Source organism: Copidosoma floridanum, unplaced genomic scaffold (genome assembly GCF_036245765.1).
Source record: "Copidosoma floridanum isolate Cflo_tuat_1 unplaced genomic scaffold, Cflo_Japanese_pri ptg000011l, whole genome shotgun sequence".
Lineage (NCBI taxonomy): Eukaryota > Metazoa > Arthropoda > Insecta > Hymenoptera > Encyrtidae > Copidosoma > Copidosoma floridanum.
In genome coordinates this window covers 4,647,594-4,663,391 of record NW_028321888.1, presented here as the reverse complement: position 1 = coordinate 4,663,391, position 15,798 = coordinate 4,647,594, and the positions used below count along the sequence as shown (strand labels likewise).

At 34.7% G+C, this 15,798-nt stretch overlaps 1 protein-coding gene across 4 annotated transcripts in view; it reads right to left on the bottom strand.

The window, feature by feature from the left end:
- The window catches only part of mRpL45 (mitochondrial ribosomal protein L45), a 243,815-nt gene that overhangs the window by 165,303 nt on the left and 62,714 nt on the right, over positions 1-15,798 (bottom strand). For 2 of the 4 annotated variants that reach the window (XM_089589961.1, XM_089589960.1), the window contains exon 2: positions 1,870-2,190. In XM_089589961.1, the coding sequence (XP_089446087.1) occupies positions 1,870-2,190 (321 nt within the window). Of the gene's footprint in view, positions 1-1,869; positions 2,197-15,798 lie in introns of all 4 variants that reach the window. The other 2 variants (XM_089589958.1, XM_089589957.1) reach the window with 1 other exon arrangement.

Here is a 15,798-nt window from a genome sequence, read left to right as displayed (position 1 = left end):
TACACCCCTCTTACTAGATTTTTCTTCTTTTGCATCACTTGTCTTTTAGTTTTCCAATCAGTTAGTTTCACCAGAATTATTTTCTTATCAACATCCTGGTTTCTGTCTCGTATGATTGTAACATTCAGGCCCTAAATTTCCATTCCTAATTAATGGCTTAGCTGCTTTTCAACCTCTCTTGACGTCTCTACTTTCCTAATTTTTAGTTCTTTTATGCCTATTTTATTTCTCTTTTATTTCTGTCTAGGTACTGGACAGCTTATCTTTTGCCACCTTGTCCATTTCTTCAGTCTCTTTTGCACTGCTAACCTTGAACTTGAAGTTGTTGAGATCGTATAGCTTTAACTGCTCTGCAGTTTTCTGGGATTTTACTCTTTATCTTGTTATTCTTTCACTTTCTTCTTTTTTTCTCAGCTGTTTTAGCATATCCCAACTATTTCTCTTTTTCTCAAGCCTTCCGTTTGAGGTTACGGTTACCAACTCTTCCCCTGCTTGTCCGCTTTTTGCTTTCTTTTGATCCCCACCTGAGATTTCTTTTCTTTCTTGTGCTTTTTTATTTTTACCTGCCTCTTTTGCCTTATTCATTCTTTATTTCTCTCTTTATATTTGGTACGTACTGTCCTATCTTTGTGAGCCACGATGTGCTCTCTACCGTAGTTCACGCTAAACTCCTATGTATGTTGACTATTTTTTTGGTTTCATGTTAATAAAAGAATTCAATCTGTTTTGCACAACGTGAAAAATTTGTCCTTGAATTTTATTATTTTATATATTTTCTCCTTCTTGTTCTATTTCTCTGCTTATCAGAGATGCAAAACTGAACACATTATTGTAGTACCTGATAAGTATCCTAAAATTTCTATCATCATGTCAAAGTTCTTTCAATTCTAAATTATATTTACTCAACAGACTAAGACGAACTTTTCCCTTATGACAACACGTTGACTTTTTTCTTCTTTCTGGCCAAAATACTGCTGAACAATACACACACTTATAAATTATTTTACCAAAAAACGCAGGATTAACTGATGGATCATTATTCTTGTTTAGAGTACTATTTAAAATTTGATTAAAATTATGTATATATATATAAGATTCCGTAGTTTTCTTTTAATACCACAATTTTGATAACACAACAACTTAAATATACCTGAATCTACAGTTCCTGAGAATTAAATATTCAATTTCCAATCATTTGAACAATCACCAAAATATGACACGTTAATAATAGAATTTTATTTCAAAATAGCTTTCAGAATTTTTTACATTTTAGAAATATTCATTCCTAACGATGAAATCGACATAATAGTTCCATTTCTTCACGACATTTCAAACTATCGTCAATCTGGTTCTAGAATGAAAATAGTCTATATCATACAAAACAAGAGAAAAAATCGTGAATAATCCATTCCCATCTGTTTGATATAAACTATATGATTATTTTATTATATATATATATATATATATATATATATATATATATATATTATTCAATTTATTTCAGAATATCGATGAAAGTACTTTTTAAAGAAACATAATAGTATAAGCAGATTTTAGAGTATTTTATTGAATACGTCAATAAAAATATAATACGTACATAAAAATTTTAAATCACTTACAAGTTAAAACAGATCACACAAATTCAGACTTAAATTAGTAACATTCTTTTGGACAATTTTTTAGATAACTTTCAGGTATTTAAAAAAAAAGTGACTGTTAAATTAATAGTGAACTGATATTCGCAGAGATAAGTTAGCCTATAAAGAACGAACTTGAAAAGAAACATGGATACCTTTTTTATAACTGCAGTAGCGTGAATTTATCATTAATCAATATGGACTCAACTTAGAACAGGTGAAGATTACTTACAACAGTGGACATCGCCGAGAATTTTCCATCACCTTCAGGAGGTACATACGGTTCGAATACGTTGCTTGTGCAACTTATATACATAGGTTTTTCGAACCATGGTTTTTGAGGAAAAATTCCTTTTTCTTTCAACTTTGTCCGTTTAACATCTTGAGAAAGTTTAGTAACATCATTTTGAAGTTCCGAAAAATCTATTTTAATAACTTTTTCTTTACGTTCCTTTTTGTACTTTGGATTCCAATGTTTTGTGTGTCTATGCCTTACCAATGTTAATAACTTATGGTTATTAAATGGTAAAAACGCAGGAATGGATCTAAACAGCTGAAACTTAAGATCGTATTTGTAAAATAGAAAAGTAACTTAGTATTTCCTTAGAAAACTAAAATGAGTTGTTAATCAAAAATACAATAAACAATATAATATTTCCTTTTATAAACGTACAAATTACAATTTTGGTTCAACACATCAACTTAACTCAGATTTGTAACATATTACTCTTTAGTAAAAAAGGGACTTCGGTACAAGAGCATGATTATAACGTTTATTTCTTCTGATCTTACTGTAAAGAAAGTTACAATCGTACTTAAGTCTAAAGTTAAACTTATAGCATAGAGCTGAAACTAACAGTCACATTTAGCAGCAAAATTTTTTTGATAAGACAAATGGCAATATTGATAATCAACATAATATTAGGCAATACAAGCAATTTTGCATGGGAAACTCATTTTCTTGGTATCAGATAAAAACTTTTCAAGTAGTTTCGACTTTCAGTATAAGTTTTTTAATTGATTAGTTAAAAATAAAAATAATAATGAGAAGAATACTCATCTCTATTTCCAGTCACTAATCAAGAAATTGTTAAGTTACAAGCAAAACTTAAGTTTAATAACGAAAAAATCGTTTTCTTGCTATCAGACGCAAGTATTTTTAGTACTTCTAAATTTTTACTTTTGTTTGTAAATGACTTAAAGATTTTAACAAGATTCGTAACGATACCTTGGCTCCTGTTCCGATACAGGTTAACAAATTGTCAAGTTATATGGAAAGTACGACTTTGTGCCTTGGAAAAGAAAAACATCATTTGCACCTTAAAAACAAACATTCAACCGCGATTTTTGCCTTTGCGCCTATGGAATGAAAACTACTATTATTCACTACACTTTACTCAATCTTACTAATATATAAAGCAAACTCGCTAAAACCGTTGTAATCGCTAACCGCAAGAACTACTGAACCGATTTTGCTGAAATTTTGCCTACTAATTCTTGATGATTCCGATATGGTTTTCACATAATTTTTTTCTTGAAAAAGTTAAACAGTAGCGATAAATAAGCTCAAAGGTTTGCTAAAGTAAGCTAGCTTTGCACTTTAATTTAGTAGGATCCGCTAGGTGGCCTCAAGGTAAAATTGAAGCCACCCACAATCAAAAATAATAAAGAGCAATTTTAAGATGCTCCATCGAGTTGTCGATAATCGTAGTCGTTCATCGGCAGTACACCAAAAACAGAGTTGTAAGCAGTGATGCCAAACGGTACTGCAAAGTCTTACATGCACAGAAGAGCTTCATGCTCATTCGCCAGTATAGCAGCGCGCCGCCTAAAGTAGTCCCCGCCTGAGCTTTCTCTACATCTTCTTTACTTCAGCTTCCCTCTCATGGTTAACCCAAGCCTCCCATTACAACTTATATACTACCTCTGTGCAACTCAAGGGTAAGCTTCGAATCTCAGCTGCGTGTTTTTTTTTTTTTTTTTTCACACGTATAATTTAATTACAGACAAGCTTAATACATTTATGTAATCATTTATAAAAGATCTTTACTGATTTATGTATTAAAGTTAGTATGAATGAGGTGAAATTTACGTATTTAATGAATTTAATAAACTAAAAGCAATAATTATTTTTTGATAATTTTTTTATTTATAAAATACGAAATTCAGAAATCGAGATACTTCATGCTCTATACGCAAGATGTACTTTGATATACTTATTTTAAAGAAAATATAAACGCAACGAAGTACCTTAATAACAAAAATATAATACGTGCAGTTACGCTAAATGTTCGTAAAATAAAGGGAATTAACGACTGTTGAAGCACGCCAAGCCCAATGTGAGACAACAAATTTTGCGCGATCGATTATACAAATTTTCTACTCCATATAAAATTTTGCAAACCTATTTTCAACTTATTAATAAATAATAATAAAGTTAAAAAAATAAAATTACTTTTTTTACACTTTTTCACAGTTTTTTCTATTTTTATCAAACATATGAAAAAAGAGCATGTACCTGAAAGAATTTACCAGAATTTTAATTTATCTATTAACAAGAATGAAACACAGATTGAAAAAAAAGTATTGTATGTAATATTAGGTTAAATACAAAAAATTGTGTATTTTTTCAATAACCATGAGATTAAAAAATTAGACAGTTCCACACTACCCTTGAGGTACTGTCTGTAGCGCGTTAGGTTGTTTCGATTACACGTACATCAGTGTTTTACATAAATACTTACATTTTAAGCTTAAGCGTTAAAAAATTACGTTCACGCATTCATTTATTTCTAAATTTGAAACAATGGGTTTTAGTTGAGGTAAAATAAGGATTCATCAAATGTCAATAGATACGTTTATTCACCACGGCCTTGCATGTGCATGACTGACATTGGTCTTACAGTAATACTATAAATTGATTGTTTACATTATTTTTCGGTTACTTGACGTGACTGCCTTTATTTTTAAACGCTTTTACGAGGCTCGCGCTCTTGTTCAGTTTGCAAAAGATCTTGCACGTGTAACTGACTTCTTATCTCTTGTTTCTATTAGTTCTTGCGTTTTGTATTAGTGCTTAATGTTTTTGCTATTTTTAGTGGTGATTTGTATTTTGTGCAAATGAACCAATTAAGATCATGTGTCATAAAAGTGTTGTTACTCTAGTTTATTAGTGCTTATTGTGCTAGTGCTTTATTTTTTCACTGTTCGAACTTGTAAATTGCATGCGGCTGATCGACTAATATACTACATTAACTGTATTGCTTGTATGGAAAATTTCGTTCTACGTGTTAGTATTTAATTTGACATTTTTTCCTCACTTTTTTTTTAAATGTTGTTGAAAGTAGCAGGTAAACGTAAAAGTGACAAAGATGAAAGTGTTGTTCCCAAAAAAAATGCACACCGTGGCAACATTACATTTAAACTCACTGTGTTCTAAAAATCCTTTTTTTTATTTCCTCTACAAATTAATGTAAAAATTTAAACAGTTTCTACGTAACTCGTTGGGATGATCCGTCGACATTTCAGCAATAATTTCGGTGGCATAAGGTCCGTAATAAATGTCTTGGCGTTCTTTCATTTTTAGAACACAGTGAGTTTAAATGTAACGTTGCCACGGTGTGCATTTTTTTTTGGGAACAACACTTTCATCTTTGTCACTTTTACGTTTACCTGCTACTTTCAACAACATTTAAAAAAAAAGCGAGGAAAAAATGTCAAATTAAATACTAACACGTAGAACGAAATTTTCCATACAAGCAATACAGTTAATGTAGTATATTAGTCGATCAGCCGCATGCAATTTACAAGTTCGAACAGTGAAAAAATGAAGCACTAGCACAATAAGCACTAATAAACTAGAGTAACAACACTTTTATGACACATGATCTTAATTGGTTCATTTGCACAAAATACAAATCACCACTTAAAATAGCAAAAACATGAAGCACTAATACAAAACGCAAGAACTAATAGAAACAAGAGACAAGAAGTCAGTTACACGTGCAAGATCTTTTGCAAACTGAGCAAGAGCGCGAGCCTCGTAAAAGCGTATAAAAACAAAGGCAGTCACGTCAAGTAACCGAAAAATAATGTAAATAATCAATATATAGTATTACTGTAAGACCAATGTCAGTCATGCACATGCGAGGCCGTGGTAAATGAACGTATCTATTGACGTTTGATGAATCCTTATTTTACCTCAACTAAAATCCATTGTTTCAAATTTAGAAATAAATGAATGCGTGAACGTAATTTTTTAACGCTTAAGCTTAACATGTAAGTATTTACGTAAAACACTGATGTACGTGTAATCGAAACAACGGCCGCGTTCACAGTGGTAAAAGTTGTCGACGTTGGTATATATGAATGCTTGATCAACTGACGATAGCTACAGAAGAATCACTGACAAGCCCCGCTAAGCCTAGTGTGTGCCCGTGATGTTTTCACATGTACAGAACGATTATAGGTGAGAAGTAAGAGCAAAAGAAAAAGAGGGAAGGAGCGGAACAGAGAGATAGTGCATAAGGTAGCGACGCATAAGGTGCCATTGACCATCACGTGTTTATCTTTATGATCCATATACCTCTGTATTATACGCTCAGTTGCAGTTTGCCATAAGTACAAGTGCTACTTTGAACTCAAAAGTATGTCATACATGTACATACATATACATAAACCTATACCTAACTTACTAAGGCATGAAATTATTCCTGTGCGCATACCTTGTATTAAAATCAGATGCGTATACAACTTTATAGCTACTTAATCGTGTATTCCTTCAGATGATAGGAATTCTACATAGCAGCGTTAGCAATCGAGCAGTCGGTGACTTGAGTTTGTCTTGTGACAGCTGCTGTCATGTAATTGACGATCGCGTCTGTAATTTTGAAACAGCTTGGCTGTTTTGTTGGTCCTAGTATTTCTAGTGGTCATAGTCAAATTACAGTAAGCAATTTGGCGTGTTCAGCGTACGACTACCGCCAAAAGTCAGTGGGTGAGGTCCCTGTAAGGTGGCAAAAGTTGGAACCTTACATAGGTGCAATCGACTATTCTAAGCCTCTGGAGCGAAAGAGACAGAGCTAATGGTGGTTAATACCCCGAATAGCAGAGGTTAAATTAGAAATGTATGGTGTAAAGCTTCATCCAGAGGGTGCCAGGACAGGCCAGTCCCGGTTTATGGATGTACCGGTGTATCCGCGAGTCTCCTTGCACGTGCGTGCGCGCGCGTATGTGTGCCATAGAGATATAATAAATAGAGCAGGGAAGAGAGACTGAGGCATGTCCACTGGAGCAGAGAGAGAGAAAAGGTTTCGGTACCTGTCTATCTCTCTCTAATTATTCTCTGATTGGTTGAGACTCACATCATGTATTTAAATCTCTGTAATGTAGCCAATCAGGGCAGAGTTTAGAGAGAGATGGACAGGTACCGCAATCTTTTCTCTCATTCTGCTCCAGTGGACAGTGCTACTTACATGAGACCCTATACCTTCCCTTATTATATCTCTATAGTGTGCGCGCGTGTGGTCTACGTGTAATTGTCAATTCGTTTAGTCTGTCGTTTGTCAGTACTATAAGGTATTAACTATATGTATATGATGTATACACTCATGTATAAACACGATCGTAAAGCTTACACGAATAATTGCTAAAATGTGACGGAAATGTTACAAACGTCCCCCACTGTGTTCCCACATAGGTTGAATGACCATCAATTTAAAACTCTATTGCGTCTATCGAAGAACTCAATTCAGCCCCAGCAGAATAGCTCCTCTTTTGAAATCAATTAAATTTGTTTGTGCCCCAATCTTACTAATATATAAAGCAAGAACGCTGAAACCGTTGTAATCGCTAACCGCGAAAACTACTGAACCGATTTTGTTGAAATTTTGCTCACTGATTCATGATACTTCCTAGATGGTTTTAGTATAGTTTTTATCGTAAAAGATTTAATAACGATAGCAATAAATGAGCTCAAAGTTTTGCAAAAATACGCCAGCTTTTCACTTTAGTTCAGTAAAATCCGCTAGGTGGCGTCGACATAAAATCGAGGCTACCTGCAACAGAATTAAATCAGTGTGATTATAATAGGCCGGAGCGTCTAAATAGGTAGTAATGTAGTCAAGCTTCGGCAGTTCAACGAGCTGTATAGAGAATGCTGATGACAGTCTTGCAGCTGGGTATCCTGGTTACGGACGACACTCTTATCCAAGGGGGAAGGAACCTAGGTGTCCATTCACCCTGAATCTCGACGAGTGCGATAAAAAAAAAATTAATTCCAACCGATGAAGTATCTGGCGTAATGCCTGGAGGCACATCTAGCCAGAGCACAATCTGCACCAACTCATCAGAGTTGTGTGGCAGTCCCACCATCCCACCTGGTGCAGTTAGAGAATTTTTTGCTAAAAATGTAAGCCAGGGAAAACAGCTCTGAGGGGCACGGGCAGCCACAACGGCTACCTTCTTGGTCGCGTCCCCAACACGCTTACCCACATGTTCCCGTCCAACGATAAGCGGTTGGTTATCCGAGGAACGACTCGAAGACGAGATATTCTTTGGTCAGCGGCGTACCTCCTTCCAACATAATCTCCGTACATCGAGACTCCAAGAGTAAGAATCAAGCAACTCGTAGCCAGCTCTTCATCATCAGGAATAATAATAAAGAATAGCCTAGAAGTTTCACCACTGGCGCTTTTTAGGGCCATTATAAGTATTTACGTTCCCTACCTAACCATCAATTTCATCGGTTCTTTTTAGGATCATCCTAAGTATAAACTACCTTGCCAACAAATACATTTTAACTACCATTTCCGGAAGCGATTCGTCGACTAAAAGACTATATCAACTTAAGACGGGCACTATTAAACCAAGTCAGCCATTCACTGGCAGACGTCATCTGCGGAGTTGTTCTTCGCAAGGCTGGAAAACCCAGTGACCTACGACCCTATACTTTCCTCTCGACTCTAAGCATTCAACCAGGAATCACTGATCCTCTCCAAGGTCTGCGCTGGGAAAACCTATAACAGCTATGAAGGAAAAAAAACTTGAGCCAACGGGACAGCCTCCACTGGACAAGTATCACTAACCAATCTTCCCATCTAAGATCACCAAAACAACTGAATCTGCAAATAAAAAAGGTACTTTAGACACCAACGTCTTCGATGTAATACTGGGAGACGTTGGGAAAGCGCACTAGAACTAGCCCCAAAACTTCGGACTTTGTAATTTTTCTCCCGATCAGTCTGGGTCTTCAACAGCAAGTCAGAGAAGATCACCCTGAGATATCCAGGCAGTCATAATTGCTTTTAACTGCACTCAAGAAAGAGTTAACTTAAGAAGCTCACCGGTCTTTTTTAGGGCCATCGGACGTCGAACTACCTTGCCAACAAATATATTAGAACTTAAAAAAGTTGACAGAAAACAGCTTTTAGGGGTCACAAAAATTTTAAGCATGCCAAAAGTCGCAAGAGGGTGAACTGAAAGAAAAACTTCAAATGTATCTAATAAATAAAATTTTACTTAGGCGTCAAGAAACTGATGCAGAAAATTTATCGAGATTGAAACAGCAGCATCAAAATCGACAATTAAAGAGTCCATTACGTGAGAGATAAGCTTTTCATTATACCCTCACAACAATCTCTGAAATCTTTAAAGATCCTACTTCCGATTATTCAATGAGTAGAAAATGTATTTGTGTTTTTGTGGCAATAAAAATGTAGGGTTTAAGGTCCAGGACTTTGTTGCTCTGGTAATAAAGTTGTGAGATAAGAGAAAAAAAAATTTTTTTTTAATAAAAATTTTTTTGGGGTTTTAAAATCTTAACAGCTTTAATAAATAGCTTTTTTTGTGAATTATACGGGAGAAACTGTAAATCAACGGCTTCTTATGGCCACCGATTATTTTATGTCATAAAGAATGCACGGTACTTTTTAGCATAATTATTTTTTTTGAATTTTCACACCTTATTATTTGACCAAATAAACTATATGGATTCCGAAAAAATTTGTTTTTAATAAGAAGATTTTTGTTCTGAGATGTGTCAGGAATAATCTTCTTTTTTTGCAGACTCAGTTGTTTTGGTAATCTAAGGTAGAGAGATCTGTTCGTGATGCTTGCCCGTTAAAGACTGTCCTGTTTGCTCAAGTTATTTTTTCTTCATAGCTATTAGGTTCTCCCAGCGCAGACCTTGGAGAGGATCACTGATTCCTAGTTTCCCAGCCACGCGACGAACAACTCTGCTCGCGACGTCTGCCAGTAAATGACTGACTTGGTATAATAGTGGCCGGCTTTACATAGTCTTTAAGTCGACGAATCGTTTTCGGAAATGGTAGTAAAAATGTGTTTGTTGGCAAGGTAGTTTAAATTTATGTGGCCCTTAAAAGAACCGACGAGATTGATGGTTAAGTAGACAACGTTAATACTTAAAGTGGGCCTGAAAAGGGCCAGTGGTGAAACTTCCAGCTATTTCTTATCATTATTTTTGATGATGGAGAGCTGGTTGCGGGTAGCTTGACTCTTGCCCTCGAAGTCCTTGTGCACGGAGACCGTGATGGAGAAAGATACGCCGCTGACCATAAAATATCTTGTCTTCGGCTAGTTTCCCGGATAACCAACCGCTCATCGTTAGTCGGGAGAGTGGGCCTGGAGAATACCTTCTCTGTAGGTATGCCCTCGGGATTACCACTAAGAAGGAAGCCAATGTGGCTGCCCCTACTTTTTGTGACTGTCTTCCCCGACTTGCATATAAAGTAGAAAATTCTCTGACGGCACCGGGCCGGATGGTTGAACGGCCACAAAGCTCTGAAGTGTTAGAGCAGGTTGTACTCAAGCTAAACGCGTCTCCTGGTGTTCCGCCAGAGACAGTACCTCAAGGGTAGTGTGGAAACTGTCTAATTTTTTAATTTTATGGTTATTGAAAAAATACACAATTTTTTGCATTTAACCTAATATTACATACAATACTTTTTCCTCAATCTGTGTTTTGTTCTTGTTAATGGATAAATTAAAATTCTGATGAATTCTTTCAGGTACATGCTCTTTTTTCTTATGTTTAATAAAAATAGAAAAAACTGTGAAAAAGCGTAAAAAAAGTAATTTTATTTTTTTAACTTTATTATTATTCATTAATAAGTTGAAAATAGGTTTGCAAAATTTTATATGCAGTAAAAAATTTGTATAATCGATCGCGCAAAATTTGTTGTCTCACATTGGGCTTGGCGTGCTTCAACAGTCGACAATTCCCTTTATTTTACGAACATTTAGCGTAACTGCACGTATTATATTTTTGTTATTAAGGTACTTCGTTGCGTTTATATTTTCTTTAAAATAAGTATATCAAAGTACATCTTGCGTATAGAGCATGAAGTATCTCGATTTCTGAATTTCGTATTTTATAAATAAAAAAATTATCAAAAAATAATTATTGCTTTTAGTTTATTAAATTCATTAAATACGTAAATTTCACATCATTCATACTAACTTTAATACATAAATCAGTAAAGATCTTTTATAAATTATTACTTGAATGTATTAAGCTTGTCTGTAATTAAATTCTACGTGTAAAAAAAAAAAAAAATGCGCAGCTGAGATTCGAAGGAAAAATTAGCAAAATCATTACGAGCGCTTGCCCACTCAGCTATTAACAGCTTACCCTTGAGTTGCACAGAGGTAGTATATAAGTTGTAATGGGAGGCTTGGGTTAACCATGAGAGGGAAGCAAAAGTGAAGAAGCTGGAGAGAAAGCTCAGGCGGGGACTACTTTAGGCAGCGCGCTGCTATACTGGCGAATGAGCATGAAGCTTTTCTGCGCATGTAAGTCTTTGCAGTACCGTTTGGCATCACTGGTTGTAAGTCGTGCAGCTGGACATCCTGGGTACCAATGACTCATTTTTTTCATGGGCAAGCGAAACAAATCGGTATTTACCCTGGATCGCCAAGATAACCGAATGCCACGGAAAAATAGGCGTTTAGAACGTCAATGTCTCTGGCGGAACACCAGGAGACGCGTTTAGCTTGAGTACAACCTGCTCTAACACTTCAGAGCTTTGTGGCCGTTCAACCATCCGGCCCGGTGCCGTCAGAGAATTTTCTACTTTATATGCAAGTCGGGGAAGACAGTCACAAAAAGTAGGGGCAGCCACATTGGCTTCCTTCTTAGTGGTAATCCCGAGGGCATACCTACAGAGAAGGTATTCTCCAGGCCCACTCTCCCGACTAACGATGAGCGGTTGGTTATCCGGGAAACTAGCCGAAGACAAGATATTTTATGGTCAGCGGCGTATCTTTCTCCATCACGGTCTCCGTGCACAAGGACTTCGAGGGCAAGAGTCAAGCTACCCGCAACCAGCTCTCCATCATCAAAAATAATGATAAGAAATAGCTGGAAGTTTCACCACTGGCCCTTTTCAGGCCCACTTTAAGTATTAACGTTGTCTACTTAACCATCAATCTCGTCGGTTCTTTTAAGGGCCACATAAATTTAAACTACCTTGCCAACAAACACATTTTTACTACCATTTCCGAAAACAATTCGTCGACTTAAAGACTATGTAAAGCCGGCCACTATTATACCAAGTCAGTCATTTACTGGCAGACGTCGCGAGCAGAGTTGTTCGTCGCGTGGCTGGGAAACTAGGAATCAGTGATCCTCTCCAAGGTCTGCGCTGGGAGAACCTAATAGCTATGAAGAAAAAATAACTTGAGCAAACAGGACAGTCTTTAACGGGCAAGCATCACGAACAGATCTCTCTACCTTAGATTACCAAAACAACTGAGTCTGCAAAAAAAGAAGGTGCTTTACGAGCTTTAGATACCAACGTCTTTAACGTTATAACAGGAGACGTTGGGAAAGAGCTTCACAACCAGCTTTAAATTTTCCAACGTTGTAATTTTCCTCCCGATTAGTGTGGTGCTACAATAAGGCCAGAGAAGATCCCACTAAGGTATACAGGCAATTACGTTTGCTGGAAATTTCAGTCCCTTTCAGGGTCATTGGACGTCGAGCTACCTTGGCAACAAATATATAACAACCAAATAAAGTTGAAAAAATAGCCTTTAGGACTCACAGAAGTCTTTACTATGCCAAAAGTCACAAAAGATCGAGTTGGAAGGAAAACTTTAAATGCATCTAATGAATACAATTTTAGGCGTCAAGAAAATGACGCCAAACATTCATCAAGATTAAAGCAGCATCAAAATCGATAAATAAAGAATTTATTAAGTGAGAGATCAGCTTTTCACTACAACCCTCATAGTAATCTCTGGAATCTTCTAGATTTTTAAATAGGTAGAATATGTCTTTGTATTTTGCGTGGCGGTAAAAATGTAGAGATTAAGTTCCATGACTTTGACTGTGTGGTAATAAAGTTGTGAGGTAAAATTTGGTTTAAACGAACTCATTAATAATAGTGGAATAAATTTTTTCTCCAATAAGTTGATTGTATGGTTATTATAAGTAATGTTGTCAATTTAAAGATACAATTTTCGTGAAGAAAAAAATAAGATAAATTTAAAAAATGACTTTTTTCGTACATTTTTCAGAACTCTTTCTGCTTAGTGATGGTTACAGTTGATAAAAAAAATTATATCTATCTAGAAGTAATACACATTGATTGTTTTTATTGCAATAAATTAAAAACTATCAAAATTCATTTTTTATTCTTTTCAAGTAGTACTGATGGTAACTACAATAGTTCTCCATGGAAAATTATGAGAAAATTCATGGCTAATCCTTATTACATTTAGTGAATTACAGTATGTACAGAAGGCCGATAAATTGTTTTGTTTGTCTAGAAAAGTTATAACATGCAGATGAAAATTCAAATAAAAGAAGTACGTGACAAAGTTACATAAATCTGAGAATTCTGTACATTTTATTGTGCACGACAAAGTTTCAAGTACGAGTATTTAGTAAAAAATATTTAAGAAAAAAACAATAGTTCACGAAACGTTACCCCAGTTATTTTTACATCAAAATTTAGTAGTGTGTACAGTGTAAAAAAGGTCAAGGGGCAGTGTGGCAGATGGGCCGCTATGTTGAGGACTCTATTTAGTAACTGTATATCTATGTATATTGCTCACACATATTGGTATATGTCATCTAACTTATGAAGCTGACAAACATGAGATTCCGAGCCAGTTATTGGCTGATTAGGATTGTGTGCGTATGGCTCCTGAATATGGCAGAGCCAATCAGGAGAAGCTCCAGCATCTGCCACACTGTCCCTTTATCAGTGTACTGTTGCTGACTGTACGACCTTAAGAGTAAAATGAATACAGTGGAAGTACAATTCACTAAGATATAATCGAGCCATTGTGAATTAAATTACGCAATTAGTAGGTTCTGATTAATACAACTTAAGCTTTATGTAGCAGGATTTTTTACTATAAGCTTCATAAAAATTTTTTAAATAATAGTGACTAGAAAGTTATTGCTTGTGAACATTAACTTTTGTAAAAAGTCACAAATTTCAAATTTTCGTGGGCTGCTTATATTCAATTTTCGATGTTTTGAAGTGTTATGTTGGAACTTATATACCTCATTTATGCATTTTGCTCACATAAGAATACATTTTTCCACACATCGTTGCTTGTGCTTGAATTTTCGGTCAAAAACAATACAGTAATGCTGTTTTAATTACCATACTTCTTAAACATGGCCCTTTATCACTTTTCTCTGTTTTCAAAACTAAAGAGACTAATGGAAAGATGACGCTACGATAGCATTGAGGAGATGAAGACGGCATCGAAGAAGAAGCTGAACAAGATCACAAAGATGATTTTTTTAAATGCTTCGAGGATTAGAAAAATATTGACATGAGTGTATTATTATCAAGGCGGATTACTTCAAAGAAGATGGCATAGATATACATGAATAAACGAGTACTTTCGTAAAAAATACAAAATTTGTTATAATGCAATACTTTGGAACAGATCTCGTACATAGACAAAAAATCTGCACTACACGTAACTGTATATTTTCGATTTTACTGTAAATCGTACTTTTCGGCCAACTTTTTGGTTAGATCTAATCGTTTGCGTCATACGTATGTAATTATCTTCCGTCAAACACATATCGAATGAATACATCACTGTTAAATACTAAAAAATATTAAATGAGAAGATTGTTACAAATGAACGTTATTAAAAAAGTCTATAGTCAAAAATACTGAAAGACCCAGATTTTGACGACCCAATCCTAGTAAATGAATTTCATTTATCCAATACTTGACCATTTTTCAAGTATCTTTATTTTTTTTTTTAAATATTGTTTTTGATAGTTGTTTCAATGTGGATTGTTAACTAGGATACTAATAAAAGCTATATTGAAATCTTATGTAAACTAAGTATTTTATTTTATAAATAACAATATATTTTTATTGAAGAATTTATCAGGCTTAGTAACACAGTATTATGAACTTATACGCTTTATAAAATTTTACATCTCTTTAAATAAATTACGCATTGCTAAGATTTGTAAATGCTCTTCTTTCAATACTAGAAAGCTTTTGCAAGTCTAATAATCTAGCCTTCTGTGCTGCAAACAAAGAAAACCTTGCTTTTTTTATCACTGTGACTCTTTCTCTTTTTCAATTTAAACTTCTTGTTTTTTTTTCAACTCTTTGCAACTAATAGCAAAATTAAAAGTTTTTTGATTGATTTTTTCTAGTATTAAGAATAGTAGAATAATGTTTATTTTATTTCCACAGTTCTTCCAATTTGTTGGAGCTTACTTTAGTATTACTTTAGTATCCAACAGAAAAAATATTAATGATAATAGTTTTTGAGTACTTTGTTACTGAGCTTTTGGAAGCTTAGATGATTGTATTATTATTTTACTTGAAACTACGGTGCTCGTTTTTGCAGATGATTGATGAGGGTTCAGAAGTGTTTTTTGTAGTTCGATCCAAGTTGTAGAAACAGTTAGTTCATTCGTCATTTGAGCGGTTGAAACAAGCTCTGTGTTGTTAGATAAGAAATGAGAAGAATAGAGAAAAAATTTATCCATAACACTCTTGAAAAATATCTGAAGACAGTGAGATACCAAAATATAAAATAATACTATTAATATAATACGTCTAAATAATGGATACGTTTGTAGAAAAAAAAAAAAAAAAAAAAAAAAATACATGTCAATGGAAATAAAATGTTTACCTGAATTACT